This window comes from Colletes latitarsis, chromosome 4 (assembly GCF_051014445.1).
Source record: "Colletes latitarsis isolate SP2378_abdomen chromosome 4, iyColLati1, whole genome shotgun sequence".
Taxonomy (NCBI): domain Eukaryota; kingdom Metazoa; phylum Arthropoda; class Insecta; order Hymenoptera; family Colletidae; genus Colletes; species Colletes latitarsis.
Window position 1 is genome coordinate 39,142,506 of NC_135137.1, and position 19,246 is coordinate 39,161,751.

At 39.9% G+C, this 19,246-nt stretch overlaps 1 protein-coding gene across 10 annotated transcripts; it reads right to left on the reverse strand.

The window, feature by feature from the left end:
- Window positions 1-356: 356 nt before the first annotated feature.
- On the reverse strand, window positions 357-17,576 carry LOC143341427 (CREB-binding protein). 10 transcript variants are annotated; one of them, XM_076764381.1, is made up of 21 exons: window positions 16,371-17,576; window positions 14,683-14,838; window positions 12,747-12,958; window positions 12,279-12,653; window positions 11,923-12,208; window positions 11,546-11,848; window positions 8,551-11,468; window positions 8,303-8,460; window positions 7,036-7,146; window positions 6,818-6,952; window positions 6,265-6,741; window positions 6,013-6,178; window positions 5,588-5,758; window positions 5,252-5,485; window positions 4,644-4,874; window positions 4,443-4,562; window positions 4,029-4,330; window positions 3,525-3,938; window positions 3,123-3,435; window positions 2,566-3,001; window positions 357-2,472 (listed from the first exon to the last, which is right to left on the reverse strand). In XM_076764381.1, the coding sequence occupies exons 1-21, from the start codon at window positions 16,450-16,452 to the stop codon at window positions 1,997-1,999; spliced, it is 8,076 nt and encodes a 2,691-aa protein (XP_076620496.1). In that variant the 5' UTR covers window positions 16,453-17,576; the 3' UTR covers window positions 357-1,996. The 10 variants fall into 10 exon arrangements, with proteins under 10 accessions (XP_076620496.1, XP_076620495.1, XP_076620492.1 ...); XM_076764380.1 differs by having other exon boundaries at window positions 2,566-3,016; window positions 3,123-3,438; window positions 12,279-12,668; XM_076764377.1 differs by having other exon boundaries at window positions 357-3,016; window positions 3,123-3,438.
- Window positions 17,577-19,246: the final 1,670 nt, after the last annotated feature.

Sequence of the window (19,246 nt, forward strand, 5' to 3'; positions counted from 1 at the left end):
GGACTATTTTACACCGATATATTCGCATCTCGAGTGTAAAATTCTTCTTCGTTACGACTAAATCGGCTACAGTATAATTACATAATGGGCTACATTGTACACCGTGTATTTCAAATAAAATTCACGACGATACGGACTCTCGAACCATACCTTGCACACATCGTCATCATCATCCGTTTTATCAGCTAATCATTTAAATAGGTATCGAAGAAAACAGTGGGATGAAAAATGACACTTACAATTTACTATGATACAGCACTGGCATAGTCACGTAGTGTCGGTAATTTACGTGTTACGTGTATCTGTTTTTGTTTGTTGTTGTTGTTATATATATATATCTCTCTCTCTCTTGCGCGCTCTTTCTTTCTTTCTTTCTCTCTCTCTCTTTCGTGCACGACGGGTGTAGCCCATTCATAACGCGCGCGCGTATACGTGTGTGCGTGTGGAACTCTTTTTCGCTTTTTGTTTTCCCGAACAATACACTATACCTCTATACGTTTTCGATCTCTTGCAATAATATTAATAATAGTAATAATGATAATAATAATGATAATTAATAATAATCAGTAATAATAATAATAATAATAATAATAATAATAAATTCATAAGAGACAGGGAAATTAATAATAATCGTTATTATTATCGTAATAATAGTATAGTATGTACAGAACGCTTTTCATACGGAGGTCCAGTTTCGGTTACGCTTCGTAGCTACATTTTGATTGAACTGTACATATCGGACCCCCGTAAATGAAAAGCTACTTTTTGCCTTTCAAAAATTAACACGATTCATATAAATCCTCCCGTACTAGCAAATAGCAGCTTGTCGTGAATTTCTACTTTTTGGTTGCGACACCGTTAATCCGCGTTGTCTCGCCTGTCCTATCAAGAGAAGAGAATCGTCCTCATATTTTTTTTCTCTCTCTCTCTCTCTCATGAGGACGACTCGTATCCAGCAGATTATCCGAGGATTAATTTCAGAATGATCCATAAAATTTAATGCTGCTAAGGTACAACCTTCGGCAGCCATAGCGATTTCTTAATAACAAATTATCCTAAGTTAACATTACTTAACTTTTCCACTAAATTTCTGTTCTCCCTTCCTTACATACAATGTCATCGGTTTTCTTTCGTTCTTTATATCTTCCCATTTCATACACAGTCCTTATTTTTTTCTTTTTGTTATATACTTTGCATCTCGTCACGATAATAATAATAGTGGTATATAATAACTGCATATAATCGCTACGCTAATAGTATTTGAACTATTAATTATTAATTAACGTTAAGTATACACAACACATTTGTACGATTTCACTCAGCCTGCACGAGCAGCAGCGGAGGGAAGGTGGTAAAGATGAAAAAGATCGTGTGTGTGAAAGGAGGGGAGGGAGGGCAAATGGTAAGGTAGGGGCATGATGTGTGTGTTTGTCTGTCTGTCATGCGTATGCGCGTGTTTTTTTTTTTAGGGTTGGGGCGTATTAATAGTCTCTCTCTTGATTTACTGTAGTTTCGAATAATTTTTCGCGTCGTTCCGCCGATCCTCGATCGGAAAAGGAGCCGAGGTTGAGGTACGACTGTACAGAGTAACGTAAGAAGTTCAAAGTGTCCATTGAGCCAGCTGTAGTATCTTTTTGCGGAGCATTTCTAAAACAGCACCACATCACGCTGTATCGCTCCTGCACCTTAACTCGGAGATAGAAATATGGAACACGCGCCATCCGGATTAATTTGATCGCACCATCAGCGGTACTTCTTAACTCATCGTCGTGGTTCAACATCAGCAGCACTCCACGTGCCAGTGTACCGGACGTAAGTAGTTGTACCTGATCTCCACGAAGCTAGGAACGCAGAACGGATGGAGGTTACGCTCTCTGCCTCATGACAGAGAGCTGGAACAGCGGACCGTCCTTTAAACGGTTGACGTACGATGCGAGACCATCGTCGCCCGTCCATTAACGTAGTCACTCGTATCGACCGACTTCACTAACAGTCACTACAATCCTTCGACAAATTTCGAGAGTTGGTCTTGTGGCGTCATAGGCGTCACTTCACTGGAGTCTGTGCCACTAGTAGGCGGTGGAGCCGGAGATGGGTGATGAGGCATGGTCCCCGGATGACCTGTTGGCGTGCCCGTGCCGCCGTTCAACTGTGAGAGCATCATTTCGCTTGGACCGCCGAGTTCATGAGCCGGTGAATGCGTCGGCGTACCATGAGGTGGATGATGATGAGGTGATGGTACCGGCCCTGATCGAGGCGAAGGAACTGGTTGATTACGCGGGGATGGAACCGGTCGCGGAGAAGGATTTGGTTGAGGAGATCGAATAGGTGGCGGAGATCGAACGGACTGCATGAGCTGTTGCTGTACAGAGATCCCTGGAGGTCCCATCACACCTTGCGGAGAAGGTATCGGAGGTGGAGTTGGTTTTAAACCGGGTTGACCGTAGCCTTGTTCACTAAAGCCACTGTAACCTGAGGAAGAATACGCGGAATCGTGGCAAACGTTAGACCACGAACCAAGCGGCTCGACGAATCTCATTTTGTCGGGAATCAAATGACTCTTACCGAGAAGGGACGGCCTTATTGGTCGCTGTTGACCATAAGGAGGCGCCGGTGGTTGTGTGAACGGTTGCTGCTGTTGTTGTTGTTGCTGCTGCTGCTGTTGTTGTTGAGCCTGCTGCTGTCTCTGCTGCATCACCAGCATTTGCTGTTTGTACCACTGCGGTTGCTGCTGAACAGGCTGCTGCTGCTGCTGCTGTTGTTGTTGCTGCTGCTGCTGCTGCTGCTGTTGATTCAGCATCGCTTGTATCTGCATTCTACCTTGCTGCTGCTGCTGCTGCTGCTGATGTTGTTGCTGCTGCTGCTGCTGCTGCTGGTGTTGTTGTTGCTGCTGCTGCTGCTGTTGCTGTTGAGACATCATATGCTGCAAACCAGGTTGTTGTTGCGGCTGATTAGGACCCAGAGGTCCCCCAACTCCACCGCCGTACTGACCACTTTGTTGCTGAAGGGCAAGCGCCTTTTTATTTAAAAAATCATATGATAATAGAAATCGTCAAAACCGAGAGTGAGAACAATAAATAACAGTACAATAAAATGTACATGTGAAATCATTATCATCATACCCGTTGCTTGATGAAAGCGGCCATTATCGGTGGATTACTTTTGAGTATTTGAAGTATTTGGTTTTGTTGCTCGGGAGTATGGGGATTCTTAAGAGTCTGCATAAGTTGCTGCAATACATGCTTGTGCATGTTATTTTGAGCCTGCGGCCCAACCTGACTAACCGGACCACCGATAACGCCTGGTTGTCTCGGCATTTGTCCTCCCATTCCCATTCCTGGTTGTCCCTGGTGTTGCTGTTGTTGCTGCATTAATTGCTGCGGAGTTTGTTGCCTTAAACCAGGATTTTGTTGCATCACCGCACTCGTTTGATACCTGCTACACATGAAAACATTGGTTCTAATACATATGGACATTCATCAAATCCTTTCGACGTATGTTCATTTTTGCAAACAAAATAATACCTTGGTGTCCACTGATCCATTGGAATGAGATGAGTACCACTGGGATTTGCCATTTGGACGGGCATCGGCCGTTGCATTTGTGGTGGAGGCATCACTCCACCTGTTTGTCCTCCCACGCCAACTCCAACACCGACACCACCGCCTGGCGTTACTTTGCCATAACCTACGTGCGGCGCCTGTTGTCTTGCAGCTTCTTCTTGTACCTGTTTAACAACCTGAAGAACATGCGCAGGTGGTGTTTGTGTGCCAGGTTTCAGCCCTATTCCAGGTTGGTGCGGCGAAGGTAAATTAGTGGGGCTAACTCCTGGTTTCATAGCAACACCAGTTGGCATAGTAACATTCGAAGTTTGCTGTCCAGTTTGCATTGCTCCTACAGGACCCGTTGGTCGGGTATTCATCACAGCCATTCTTCTTCTGTAATGAGAAAAGAATACATCGGTTGAAAATCCATCTTAAATATTTCATCCGATTTAATTTTGCTAGCGTTATTATCCATCTCTTTACCTCAACAATTGCGCTTGCTGTAACCGTTGTTGAAGCTGTTGTTGCTTCAACTTGTGTTTGATGTTCGAGCAGAACGGGACTAGACATTTAGTCTCCTGGCAGTGTTTAGCATGGTAACAGCATAGCGCTATCAATTGTTTACATATTGGACAGCCACCATTCGTCTTTCGCTTGCAAACCTTTGTATGCGTTACTACTCTCTTCATCTTTTGACAGCTGGGTAGGCGACAGTTAGCATCTCTGCACTGGCACGCATGTACCAACGATTGAATACATCTTTGTATCGACAGTTTACGAGCCTCCTATTGAAAAATACATAAAAACACTCATTGTATACGTTCGATATAATGCTGCTAATGGAACACTTGACGTGGAACCTAACCTAAGATTTGATGCGCATGAAAAATATTTTACCTGTGGATTTGCTTGCTTTGCATCGGCCGGCGATGAACCATCATCTAAATCTAAACCAAGTTTCTCCATATGATGAGGATGACCATCTTTCTCTTTACAACTTATACACAGGTCAAAGTCCTGTTAGGATAAACGATACCATTAAATCCATTGATAAAGGAAACGAAATATATTCATAAAAATAGTTACTTTGACACTCACATCACAAACCGTACAGTGATATCTTGTTTCTACATGACTCTTACAGTTATTACAAGTATAGACAAATTTATCTTGGCCTTGGTTGTGCAATTCATACAACATGGACATAGAACTAAATTTCGCACGTCTCAAAGAAGAGAATTCGTAATGTCTTTCTCTAGCCATTGTAAGAAAAGCATCACGACCATCCATAAGGTCACAATTAATAACGGGATCAGGATCCTGAATGGGCTGAAATAACATTGTTGTTGAATGCGAGTATTCGATGACATTATTTCGTGCATAAAATACAGTAGTGCCCACTTAAGTGTCCGCGCTCGGGACCGACCGTGGTCGTTTAAGTGGCCATGGTTACTTCTCAAAATTCAACGGAGATAAGGAAACAAGATAAGCACGAATGGGATGCCATAGCTGGCAGCTGACACCATACATACAATGTATCGATAACGACCGGTGTCAAGTTACGCTCGACACGCTCGATGTTCGAAGCCGCTTGGCTTCCAAGAATTGGTGGGAATAACCACGGACAATTAAGTGGACAAAAGTGCGGTCACTTAAGTGGGTACTACTGTAAATAGTAAAGAAAAAAAAAAGTTTTGTACACTTACTGCTAAACTGGCTGCACTTTGAGCACTATGCAACCTGATAACAAAAAACACTTCCTTATGTTTCTCCATGGTCGCAAAAATTTTTGCCGAAAGGTCATTTCCTGTTTGAGGAGTATTAGATTTTTTACTGTTTTTTCTTTGATTCGCTTTGGATTTGTTAGACTTTTTGGCCTTTTTCTGTCCTTTCTTTTTTCCATCCGGACCTGTTTCAGAATCTTCCGATAACGAGAAAATCTGAAATGAATTGTTCGATATAATATATGCTATGATCAGTATCTTCACAACATCGGAAATTGTATTTTTCATCTTAAATAATTTATTACTAAATCTACATACCGCATTGGCGGCGGCGGCTTCGGCAGCTTCAGCTTGTTTACGTTTTTCTTCCTCTTCTTGATCTAATTCCTTGATACTTTCTTCTAAAACATTGGGCCAAAAATCACCCTCAAAATATGGTAAATCGGCAGCTGACGACAATTTGTCTTCCATTGCTTGTTTCAAAATATCCTAGAATTAATGAACAATACACATTTATTTTACTATTCGATCATGTTTAAAAATAAAAAATTAAGCCAATGATAAATTTTCTTCTCAATTGTCGTCTACCGATCCTATGTTCCAATTTATAAATTCAATAAGAACATTAGCTTTTTGAGACATTACTTTTAGTCTTCTTTGACACCCAAGATTAACAGTCAAATCTTAGGTAACACTTCAGACTGTATCAGGGAATTATATTAAATTAAATTCATGATACTAACTTTGTAATCAAGTACGATCCTCTCGACCATGCCTTTATCTAACATTTTCTTGTACCATTCCTGTAATCTCTTAGGCTTTGGAATCTTTTGTTCTTGGGGGTGGCAGTGAAAAATATAATCATCTCCTTCAGAAGGTGGGCAAGCCCAGATATGAGCCATGGTGTATCTATAATACACAAAAGTTCCAGATAAATGTTTTTTAACATCGATATTACCTTCTGAAACATACATGGTAAATCACTTCGAACTTACCCGAGTTGCTTCGCGTAATCCAAATATCCAAGAAGTATTTCGTGATAGACTGCTGTTCGGAATTGTCTAGGCCGGAAAAAGTGTACGGAATCCAAGTACGCGATATAGACTCTTCTGGTATTAGGTGGTGTACATTCACTGCCATACTCTTGCACATGCATGCCGAAAAAACATACATCGGTGCCGTCAACCTCTTCAAATGCAAACAGCGCTTTCGCTCTATACGGAAATTCGCCAGGCATATCACCGTTTTCTACAAATCTACTTCTCATTCCAGGCTTTACTTCGACCACTTTATCGCTTGACGCTACGACTCTAATCGCGACTTCGCCGGCACCAGCTTCCTTTTTCTTTAAGAAGTTATTTACTCGTGTTTCGATATAAGTGCCCAATTTTGTAACTGGTAAACGTTTAGCATTAAATTTATTCTCTTTGCGTTTCTGTCCTTTCTTTTTTAAACAATTATCACAAGTAAACCTGCGAAAACAATAATAAATCAGTATTTAATATAATATTTTTACTTACCCCAGCGGCGGGAAATATTTTTACTTACCCTAGCGGCCAAATTGATTCCATGTGAAGCACGCAGATTTGATGCACTTTCCTACCGCAATCTGTACACACAACAAAAGGCTCCAATTCCAAATGATCGTTCTTCATTTCCTGGAACTGTTCCTTTTTAATGGCACTGTAATAAAAAAAGATATTTCGTATTCGATGTAGTCGGTGGAGTACAGTTTCACGAAAGATTTCTACCGTTTTGAAACTTACGTCTGAGGTTGCGTTGGATCGTCTCCTAACGTCACAGTGTCACCAGGAATGTCGTTGAAACATTTCTGACAGAAGGTGTATCTGTCGGAAACAAGACCATATGCCTTTAGACTATTCGTTCCAATAGTATTTAGATCCAAATTTCAATTGGTCAATGTCATGCGTGCATCATACGGAGATCAATATTTTATTTCCACGCCCCAACAGATGTTTCCAAATGTCGAATATCCAATTTTATATATATACATACATATATATGTATATGTATGTATGTATATATATATTTATTTATTTATATGTATGTTTATTTATTTATATATGTTTGGATCCGTTTCATTTTGTATTCCAAAAATTGTAGAGAGTCGTCATTTTTGTCATTTATTGTAGATACAATTTGTTTTAGGTTTATTATTACGCCAGGTATCCAATTTCGATCGTCCAATTTCCAAGTATCAATTTTCGTGGCATGAAGTAGTAGAGTCGGAAAGAAGCAAGGGGCGCGGGCAACACAAGAAGCAAGCAGCAAACAAGGATTTTGTGTGTGCGTGCGCAACCCATGGGTAGAGCGAAGGTAACATACAAAGAAGAGAAGAGTGCCATTGTTAGACACAATATATTATATACATAAATTACTTAATTACATATACCCAAGGGTTACAACCGTATCTCTTCACAATAAATGAACGCGCGCATTGCTAAACTACCCACAATACAAAATATATTTGGTAAAAACATTTGCCTCTTAAATATTCCTATGCACGAAACTATATATCCCTTAAGTATATGCGTAATAAAATTTAAAATTTCATGTGTGCGATCTTCACATCGGTAAACATACTGTAATTACAAAATATATATATAATAAAGAAACAAACGTGTAGGTCAGGGGACTGGCCTGTAACGACTGATATCACCGAAACAGGTTAATTAGCCTGCCAATTTAATTTAGCGTACTCGGTCGTAGAACATTTCCCTTTCATAAAAATGCACTATAGTATAATCGAATACGCCGCCTATTGGACAATTTGAATTTCTCAAATTGAATAGAATAAATCTAACGTCAATGTTCTTTGCGGACAGCCGGGAGCAAGAGAAATCATTGACAAGATATCTAATTATCTAGATAGAGAAGTTGCTAAAGGACAAAATGAAGATAAAATAAAACCTTCTAATGTGTTCCCATCATGCAGACTATTTCTTTGTCAGTTATTGAGTAAATTCTCTTGTTACACATAATTATTCATCTAAGATTCATTAATATACTGACCTATTCTGATAGGAGTAGTACTTTGCGTCTCTCGGTATTGTACAGAGCTGTTTCCCGTAACAGCATAAAACTTGCGGATTGAACGTGTATTTCCTTCCGCAACAATATCCTAGAGCCTGCATTACAGGATCTATCTCTTGTTCAAAAACTTCCGAAAGCTAAAACCCAAGAGAAATATTCGTGACTTCGTTGCACAAGACTAACATCAAAACTGCACAGTAATTGCAAAATCCAAGAATCAACGTTACCTTTGTGCAATATCTGTAAACACGCGAGGTTTTACGATTGTAAAGCCACGCATTGTCAAACATCATCCACACATCATCGACATATTCCCATGGATCACTGTATTGTCCCGTATCTAATTTTCTTTTGATCGTCGAAAGATCCATTGGTTTTTTAACGATGTCAAAGTAATCTGGGATTCCTAATGCTTGCGGGTCAACCGGTTGTCTAAACGGTATAGAATCCGGATCCTGACGGTAAAGTTTTTCTAATGTTGGCATCAGTGCTTGACGCAATTCGTCGGGTTTAAACAAACACAACCGTTTCTTGTCCGTCGATGTTCCGCTCGACTGTATCGGCTCAGGAACTAATGGTTTGATGTCCGGTGTTGTGTCCTGACTGGACATCGGTGTCACTGGCTCTTCCTTGATACCGGAAGATTCTTCTTTCGTGATACCCTCCCCAGATCCTTCTTCCATTGCTTCTGTTTTGATTTCAGTTTTAATAGACATATCGTTGTTTACACTTTTACCACCATCCATTCTATGATTCTCAGAACCATCCTCTTGTTTGATTTCCATTTTCATACTCTCCTCTTTAATAGAATCCAGTTTTCCTTTATTGTTATTCATCGGTGGACTAGGAGAATTATCACGATCTAAAGCAGCCGTAATAGCGGCCATTTGCGAAGACATAGACGAAGCTCTCGGCGCATTTAGTGCAGCCCTCTCCTGAGATGTCATCCCTTTTCCTAGGCTTGCGAGACCAGCGGGGGATGGTGTAGTGCCAGGATGAGGTGGTGTTTGGTTGGCGGAAGAAACTGTTTGATTTGGAGTCATCAATGAAGGAACTAGCGGTGTATTAGGTGTGGAAGTTGTAGATTGAGGTCCGTTTGTTGTCACTGGACCGGGACTAGGCCCGCTAGACGCAGGAGGTGGTATTGTTTGAGGTGTTGACGTGCTGATACCGCTATCATTGGACGTTGAAACGGATGGTAGAGGCCGATTATTGTTGAATTGTTGACTTTGTTGTTGATTACTTTGTTGCTGCATATTATTGAACGGTGATGGTGCTTGAGGCATTGATGTTGCCGCAGAGCTTTGATTAGAAGTGCTTGTCGGTTGTTGTGGCTGTGACTGATTTTGCTGTTGCTGTGGTTGTGGTGGTGGCTGCTGCTGCTGCTGCTGCTGTTGCTGTTGCTGCTGCTGCTGCTGTTGTTGTTGATGTTTATGCGCGATTGCTGCTTGAGCTTGTGCCATTCTAACTTTCATTAGGTCGGGAAATTGATGTTGACTTTGTACAGGAGAACTGTTAGGTAAACCGGAAGTGCCATTCGAGGTTGGAAATTGACTAGTTGTTGCAGATGTGGTAGTAGTTGTTAAATTTGCTTGTGACATTTGTGGTTGTCCGAAAGGGCTGAGACCAGGATTTGGAACGACGTTAGGGTTAGAAGATGTTTGTCCGTTTGGACTAGGGCCCGGTGGACCAACTAAAATTCCTTGTTGCTGCTGCTGCTGCTGCTGCTGTTGTTGTTGTTGCTGCTGCTGCTGCTGCATTTGTTGCTGAACTTGGACTTTGGTTTGGGCCTGACCCTGCACCTGTTGTTGTTGTTGTTGGGCTTGTTGTTGAGAAAATTGCATTCTATTGTGCGGAATGCCCATTGTAGGTAAAGTTCCAAGTTGAGCCATGCCCGGTGAATGACTACGCAAACTAGGAGTAACTGTTCCAACTGGTCGCGATGGTGGAACAGTTCCGACGCCAGGTGGAGCACACGGCCTCAAACCCGGACCAGCTGTTCCGGACGACCCAGGTTGAGGTTGTTGCTGTTGCTGTTGCGCCTGTAACTGTTGCTGTTCTTTCCGCTTTTGACGCTTCTCCTCTAATTCCTTTTGAATCTTATATATTTTTTCAGCAAGTAAATGGTAATACTCTGATCTAGAATTAGCCATCTCATACATATCACCTTCAACTTTCCTTGCATACGCAACCAAATTATGCATCCTTTTATCAAGCATAGCATTTGGATCGGGAGTTGGAAATATTGCTTGAACCAATTTATGAACAAGATGATTTCTAAGATCTGGAGTTACGGATTGATGCCACTCCTTCGTTCCTGGCATCGGCGTTGCTGTTACTTGACTTTGTTGAGCTCCAACTGGAAGTTGAGGGCTAGCTAGCCTATTTTCAGCCGCAACATTGAGCTGCCCTGAATCGTTTAAACCAAATAATTGATGCACATTAACCGATTGCTGTATGTTTACAGCAGCCGCTGCTGCAGCAGGTGTAACTCCACTAGTGGACGCGGCCTGATTACCAGCTACCCCGACAGTATTAGAATCAGAACTTAAAGGAAGAGATACATTTGGTGCAACTACTTGCTGCCCGGCACCAACCACAGATTGACCCGAAGCAGCTTGAGTTTGAGGTTGAGCTAGCCTGACGTTTCCCATTGTCCCGGTTGCTCCTTGCATACCTGGTGCAGGTATTCTTCTAGTAACACACTGACCAGGTCCTAAACCAGGCGTTGTCGTAGGGCATTGAATACCCAAAGCATCATATGCTCTTCTCATCTCGGTTGCACTCGGATTTGGTTGACTATTTGGTTGTGACGTAGATGCCGCAGCAGCGTTTGTAGTTTTATTTTTATTAGCTTGTTTCAAGGGTAAGCACACAGGACAGTCGTTGCGGTTACAATGTTTCCAATGACTAATAATTTGTCTCGAAGAACTACAGTGTGGCACTGTACAATTTTTCCCTGCTTGACAAGCAGTCATATGGTTCAACACGTTCTTCATTGTTTTACAATCTGGCAATGTACATTGCCAAACGTCGCCGTTAGCTTGGCTTTCTCGACGTTGACACTTATGCGCATGAAGCAAAAGAACTAATTGTTGTTGAATAAGTTTACGTTTTTCTGGATCGGCGGTTGATTTTGTAGCACCTAGCAATACAAAAATCTCATACAACCGAATTCATTTTTCATAGTAATTTTATCGAAACATAAAAATTAATATTTACCAGCTGGAGCACCGGTACCAGATATTTGGCCCTGAGTAGCTTGTTGTGGACCAGATTGCACTCCTGTTGGTGCACCGGATTGAGATTGAGCTGGACTTGGAGCAGGAGGTTGAGCTTGTTGCGCCATACCACCTTCTGGACCACCCACAACAGTAGCAGAACCAATGGGTCCTGTAGTTCCAAATCTACCAGCTTGCATGGCAGTCATGTTTGTCCCTACTCCTTTTTGTTGTGGCGCGACAACTCCAACAGGACTATTAGTACATACGGTAACACCAGGCCCTGGTCCACTACCTGGAGATGCTGTCCGAAAATTACATATTTTTTTAAACGTGGTTTTAAAATGTGTTAGTAACATGTATAGTTAATATTATTACCGTAACTATAGGGACTGGATGCGCCGATTTGTCCCATATTTGGCATATTTGCCATGTTTGGAGGAGCCTGCATTCGTGGACCTCCTTGCCCAGGACCAATACCAACTTGATGTACTTGTTGATGCGGACTTTGACCTCTTGCTGCAGCACTAACCATATGCGCTTGTTGTTGTTGCATTGCTACAGCTCTGGTGTTCATTATTCCAGGTCCATTCTGCATTTGAGCAACGCTATGCGGCCCGCTAGGATGATGAATTCCTTGAGTATTAGAGCTCATCATGGTTACCTAGAATACCAAAATCCCAGATTGAATATTTCATATTTTTATACAAGCCACACATATGAATAAAACTTACAGTATTTAAAGACTGTTTATTTAAACTGTTGGTCACAATTAAACTTCCACCTGCCATTCCACCCATATTATTATTTCCACTAGCAGTGCTGGTCATAACTAGGCCAGAATTCATTCCACCTGACATTGACATGGTAGGATTACTACCTGCCATGCTCATCGACGATTGAAGGCCTCCCATAGAATTTGCAATAGACATTTGATTGTTTGCCAAAGAACTGGCTATGCTACTTGGTAAATTTCCCAGACTCACAACCATTTGTGGATCAACTACTTTAGAGACAGAAACATTCGGCGGAGATTGCATATTTGGACTTTTGTTACCCAAGGTTCCAGCAGCCATTACTAAAGAGTTAGCAACCAAATTCTTGTTACCCTGTTTCAAAAGACACTAAGGTCAAATGACACGAAATATGATTGTTTCCATAAAATATATATACATATACATATATCTTTTTTTACTACGAACTTGTTGTTGTATTAGATGATGCGAAAGTTGTTGTTGTTGTTGCTGTACATGCTGTCGAAGTTCCGAGTCAAGGGCACCATTTTGCTGCCCTGGACCTGGGCCTGTTGCTGGTGGTTTAGCGCTCTCGGTTGCGGAACCCCAAGACCCCGATGATAATAGATCGTCGGGTAGATCATTTTCAAGATCAAACATATCTGTGTTTGTTATGTAATCTGAGAATAGACATTTACATTAGTAATAGTTTGCTAATATCTGCAGTGCTGTAAAAAAATACTGGTTACTACAAAAGTAAAATTTTGAAATGTATAATCATCATAGGAATACTTTGATAGTAAGCATGTTACAATGTTAAATTAAATTCCTATCAAATTATGGAACTTATAAGCAGGTTTGATATTACAAGAAAGAAAAATTACTTTTCTAGATAACCAGTTTGAAAAATTGAGATCAGATTATGATATTAGATGTAACATGTACCATAGAAACCAAAAAACCATTAGTAACATTATAAAGATAAGATTCAGCACCGTCACCATAGCTTTTATCCAATGTTTCAATAGTAGGATCTTCATACTACCGTGTAACATTTGATGTGTGTTGTATAATATACCTGCATGTAAGTATACATGCACATATATGCACACATGCACACACTTTGTAACACTTATATACATATCATGTTTTAAATTACAGATAACTTGTATTTATTCAAATTAAATTAACCTAGAGTATTGAAATATATTTGTTGCGCGAGTGTATCTTTTAACTTACTTGATTATCCGTGATTGACCATACATCAACGGAGAAAAAACGGGTCAAATGCAAATATCAAAAAAAAAAATAAAAAATAAAAAAAACGAAAAAAAAAGAAATTAAAATAATGAAAAGATACTACAACAAACTACATGTAAATATAAACAAACAAATACATATATAAATAAGACATGAGACATACACTGCATGAGCATAACTTAAAGGAGATCATACTACAGTGGAGTAAAAATTTATTCGCAATAACGCCGTGCTGAACTACAAAAGCAGCAAAGCTACTGATGGCAAACTTTAGAGTAGACAGTCATGCGAAGAAATCATAGTCACTCTAAAGAGTATTTACAATTGTTTGCAAATGGAATAATCTTTAATGCTGTAACATTGAAAAAAAAGCAAAATAAAGTTTCTGAAACTCGTACAAAATAATGTAAATCATTTTATTGTTTTATTTAAACTTTGGTACCAATTACCTGTATAGTGTAAAAATGTATCAATATAAAAGACCACATTTACCCACCTAGGAACCTAGTATAACTTTAGCTCAATAAATAGGAATGCTTTTTATTTTATTCTTGGTAATATATATATATACATATATATTATTTAACATATTTCCCTCCTAGTGTAAAAATTTAGAGCTCTGTGCATGTGTGTCGCATGTCCATATTACATTTATTATCTCTAAATGCATTTAAAACTGACAGCATATGTATTTAAATTTCTATATTGTGTGTCAAACCAAAATATCCCTTTATACATGTAACTTCTCCTATATTATAAAGAGTGATCCAATTTTTCTCCAGTATCTTATAAAAGAAATCAATCTGACTGTAGTATTAAGCATATCTGCTATATAAATTCGTAGTTATGCTCTATTACACAGGTAATCAATGTAATCCTCTCTTTCATTTTAACTTTTTTAAGTAATAATAATAAACTAACTTTATTGAACCATAGTGACAATATGCTAAAACTATACACACTTTTTTGAATACAAAAATTTATGAAATTTCTAACTGGTAAATCATGACATAAACTGGAAGTAATCAAATGAGTTTATAATTTTATGGTATTAATAAATGAGATGAATGGACAGACAAACAAATTCTGTAGTGCTGGACTTAATATTTTTGAACTTTTTGCTGGGTTTTGTAATAATATTTACTTCTTTTCTGGACGGTATGGTTGTTCCAATGTGGCTGCAGCTGATGCTGTGGCAGATGTAGCTGTTGTGGCGGGCCCTGCATTTGTTGCATGTTACCACTGCCACCTCCCCCATAGGTTGTATAAGTATGGTGCATCATTAGAGGCGCCATACCCACTACATATATCACAGTTTATATTTCAGACTGTGGAAAATTGCCTATGCTCTGGATTGCAGCTTTTAAGCAGCAGAAACAGCCTAAATTTTGTTTAAAATAATACCAATACTTATAACTGAACTAATAGTAATATAATCGCAAGTAACAAAGACTATGTCTGCTACTTACTTTGCGTAAACCTGACTAAATTTTGCAATTTATACATCAAATATTTAAGTGACACGGTCGTTCTTGATTCAATATGGGATTATATGAAATATTATTGAGTTCAGAAACTGTTAAGGTGATAAGATAGCATTTAAAGAAAATAAGAATAAGGAGATGGTTAAGGTATTTAATCATGCCAGCAAATTGTCTTTTTAATCATTATTTAAATTTACATGCATCTGCCATGCACTACAAAAGTAAAATAAGAACTAAGTCTAAAGACAACTAAAAAAAAACTTACAACATACTATTATTTCTTAGCATTAAACTGAAATAAGAGAAAGAATGTGCAACAAGACAGAAGTTGTAGATTGTTTAGATACAAATAATTATGTTTGAAACATGGAGTATTCCTGTAACCTCTGAGCAAAATTTATACACAATATGCAAATTACTTGTCATTGAACATAAAACAACTTCAATGTGTGCATTCCTTCAGAATTATAGAACAAGAAAATATAATTTATATTTAAACTGTAATTGATTAACACTAAATCTTAGACAACCATAATCTGTAATTAACTATGTCCATAAATTTCTATCATTCACTTACATCAATGATAACACTGTCATAACGTGGTATCAATGATTCTCGAACGTAATTTGTTGTTTTTGTAAAATAAACTTTACTATAGATTTGATAAATGTCAAAAAATATTAAAAAACGGCTTCGGACGATTTATTATACCGGTAGAAACACGATGCACAATTCGTAATATAGTGTACTTTTCACGACGGCATTTCTTGAACAGTTTAGGTTAGTTTACAAACAGTTAACTAACAACCAGTACTGATTTCGATCGTTACAAATATCAATAAAGTAAGAAAAGCTAATTTTTGACGGTCTCGAAATACTTCGAGTACAGGGCCCTGTCAAAGAGTGACACTCGTAACATAAAATTAAACAATCAGCTACAACCACAACGCTTTCTTGCGAGATATCAAGAAATACAAAATAACTATGGAAAAGAGAATACAATCTGAAAATATCGGCGTTCGCACGAGGACAATCATCACATCTATAGAAACAAAATACGAAGATGACTTTAAGAGTAAAAACTCGAAGCATCGACGAGCATGAGGTAGGTAATTTTGCTCAAAGGTTGAATCCATCAACAGACTGACAGTATACCTTCGAAATCTAATCGACGGACATATATTTCTCAATGAAACGAGAAAGATGCGTGCAGCACATCGCATATAACCAGAAGAACGCTTATGTGTCACTTCGTGCGACTAATTAATCCCTGAAAGGTTAGTCGCGCGATGCGACTTGGACTAATTCACCAGTTTCTTAACAGAAGAATTAAAAGTGAAAACTTACCCGCGGAGTCCGAAGTCCCTTGAAAAGGATCTCCAAGCTTCGGCCGCTTGTTCGGCGGGCCGTCCACCAGGTGGTCGGCCATGGTTTCTTTTCAGGGTTAATTATTTCTTCTTTCAGGCTGTTTACTCTCGGTAGCAAGTAAGCAGCGGCGGCGGCGGCAGCGAGTCGTCGAGTCGACCGCACGCACGCACGCACGCAGGCAGGCAGGCAGCAGGCAGACAGGCAGCACGCACGCAGGCACGTATACACGGGTAACACACACTGGCGAGCGAAACGCTGCACTACGCCAATAGAAGACCGCTGTTGCTGATGCTGGTCACTGTTGCTACTTCTTCCTCCTTGTCGGTGAAGCCGTGAAAATTCACCAAGCTTTTAGCGTATTCGCAGGCATGACAATAACAATGAGAACCGCGGCGCATAGAGCGTCCCCGAGCACGCTTCGTTACACGATCAACCATTGGGCATCGTCGGGGGGTACGTCGAACCCCGCGCTAAAGCCCACACACGCACACACAGTAAATTTTGTCGACAGGCGCACGGACCACTCGCGCGAGGCACGGGACAGACCGAGAAGTTACCAGGACTATTGAGTATTACTAATCGCGAGGATCACTACGGTGATATTAAATGCACACACTACTGAACGAGGTCCTCGCGTTTAATTCGTTTAGTAGTCGGTCGCACACGACTCTCGTCAAACACTCGAGTGTGGCGGACTGGCTGCGCGCACGGCGCTATCTCGCAGCAACGATATCGCTCTCAAGGCCCGCTGGCACCATCTTCCTCTCCTCTTCTCTCGCCTTGGCACACTGCGACACGGGGCGCGCGAACGATCACCGCGGACGCGGCTCGCTTTCCCCGCACATTCGAGGCAATCACAGACGCCAGGAGGCGAGGACGATGAAATGAATCGGCTCCGGGGCGGCCACCGCGCGCCACAGAAATTCGCTCGAGAAAAGCGATCGCGAGAGTTCCGCACTGCACGAGTATCGGCTAACGTAAAATGGCGGCTGCTGTTGACGAGAAGTTTTTCTACGCTTGTCAGAAAATGTCCGACTGGCTCCGTATGGTTACCGTGACGTTAGACCGGCCGCCTGATTGGTTCGACCGTTCACGTGACCTAGCGTTTAGTCGTGATTGGTCGAATTGCTGCGAGGCCACGAACGCCGTGATTACGTTCACGCCGCCGGTCCAACAGCTACGAGAATTTCGTTTATTCCTCTGCCGCCATTTGATGATGGCCGGTCTCGCACGGTGGTTGTATGACGCTTTTTAAATCAGACTCATTATTATTAGTTTCACAACACTTTTACATCAAAGTTTAACGACTTGAATTATCTACAAGATATTTTTATAATAACCAGTCACGATACTGTCTACAATGGTGATTTTCATAACCTGCGAAATACGCAAAATATCCTAGTTTTATTTGTTTCTTATAACGTAAAATACTGGAATAGTGATTCACGCGATCTACCTCTATGCATTTCAAAAATGGATTTTTATGTAACATCTTATTGTATACACATGTTATAAATCTTTACTTTACGTTTATGTATTGTACTTATAAAGCTCTTAATAGTTTGTATAGAAGCATTAGAAGTCGTTTGATGAAAGTAAAAGTAAATTATGGTAACATTATTATAAAAGTTAAATTTTTTATAATTTATTTACATTGTATTATAAAATTATATACATCAAATATGATCGTTAAAATGTCCGCCATTATTATGTAATGCTATTGAAATAGTATCAAAATTAAAAAATTATATAAAGTATTTTTGATAGTTCTATTATTATTATTAATATTAATTACATTTAAAGAATTTTATATAAAAAATCACGTTTGATAAGTAAATTCGTAGTAAATTAAAAAATAGTACTTTTAATTGTTAAATTTAATGCCTCTTAGAATTAATAGTAGTCCATTACACTATTTTACCGTATAGTAATCAAAATTTATTAAAGACGTTAATGATCGTAGATAAATGAAGTAATGTTACCAAAATGGCTTACGTTTGATATTATTTAAGGCAGACAGTAATCACTTTACTCTCTTACTATGTTTCCCTACTATTTCGTTAACTAAATTTTATAAATTGCGGACGTCTATTCGTCACACGAATGAGCACTTTCTCTTTTTAATCGCGATGAAAGATTTATTACATTACTCGGTTAGATTTATAATTAACTTGTTGAGTTCGTACATAATGTATCTCTTTTTTAACAAAGATCTGTATTCACCATTTCGCGTGCAACAACAAACATCAAGGGTTTTGTTCGATAATGTATTTACAAATTTAAGAGTGTCAAAAGGGGATGTTGTTACAAGATGGCCAGGGATTTCTCGATCGACAGGTTAAAAGGAAGAATGCACGCAAGGTGGGGAGAATGCGTTGCGCAGAACGTCCTCTCTTCGAGAAAGAGAATCTGACTCGTGTGGATAGGTGCGAACGGCACGCGACCCGTCACACGCATATATTGTGCGTGAACTTGCTTCCATCTCCCTTTTCCTACACCTTTCTTTGTCACTCTTTGCTACACTTATTCTTTCTCTCGGTCATGCGTTTATGCGTGCGCGCGCGCACGATAGTGTCAGATACAGAGAATTGTGTAAAGAAAGAGGTGAACGTGAACGTGAGAGAAGAGGGAGTATTGGAAATGGGACGGGAACTGGATAACGGCGTGACAGCAGCCACCTAGCCATCTCAGTGACAGCGGCTCTTTGTAGATTGTTGCTAGTCTCTTGTCTCGCGTTGTTTTCTTCAACAATGTGATCTCGATTCATTCGAGGAGCTGTTAACAAAACGTATACGTATAATGAATGAGTCTTTATAGGAATTATTACGATACCTTGATATTTACATTCTCGAATC

What these genes read in the sequence shown, in the direction of transcription:
- LOC143341427 (XM_076764374.1), bottom strand. Translation starts at nt 16,452, where the DNA reads ATGGCCGACCACCTGGTGGACGGCCCGCCGAACAAGCGGCCGAAGCTT. An exon ending in ATCCAGTCCCTATAGTTACG is followed by an intron (nt 11,849 to 11,922) that starts GTAATAATATTA and finishes ATTTTCGGACAG; the next exon opens with CATCTCCAGGTAGTGGACCA. An exon ending in CAAAGCAAGCAAATCCACAG is followed by an intron (nt 4,331 to 4,442) that starts GTAAAATATTTT and finishes ATTTTTCAATAG; the next exon opens with GAGGCTCGTAAACTGTCGAT.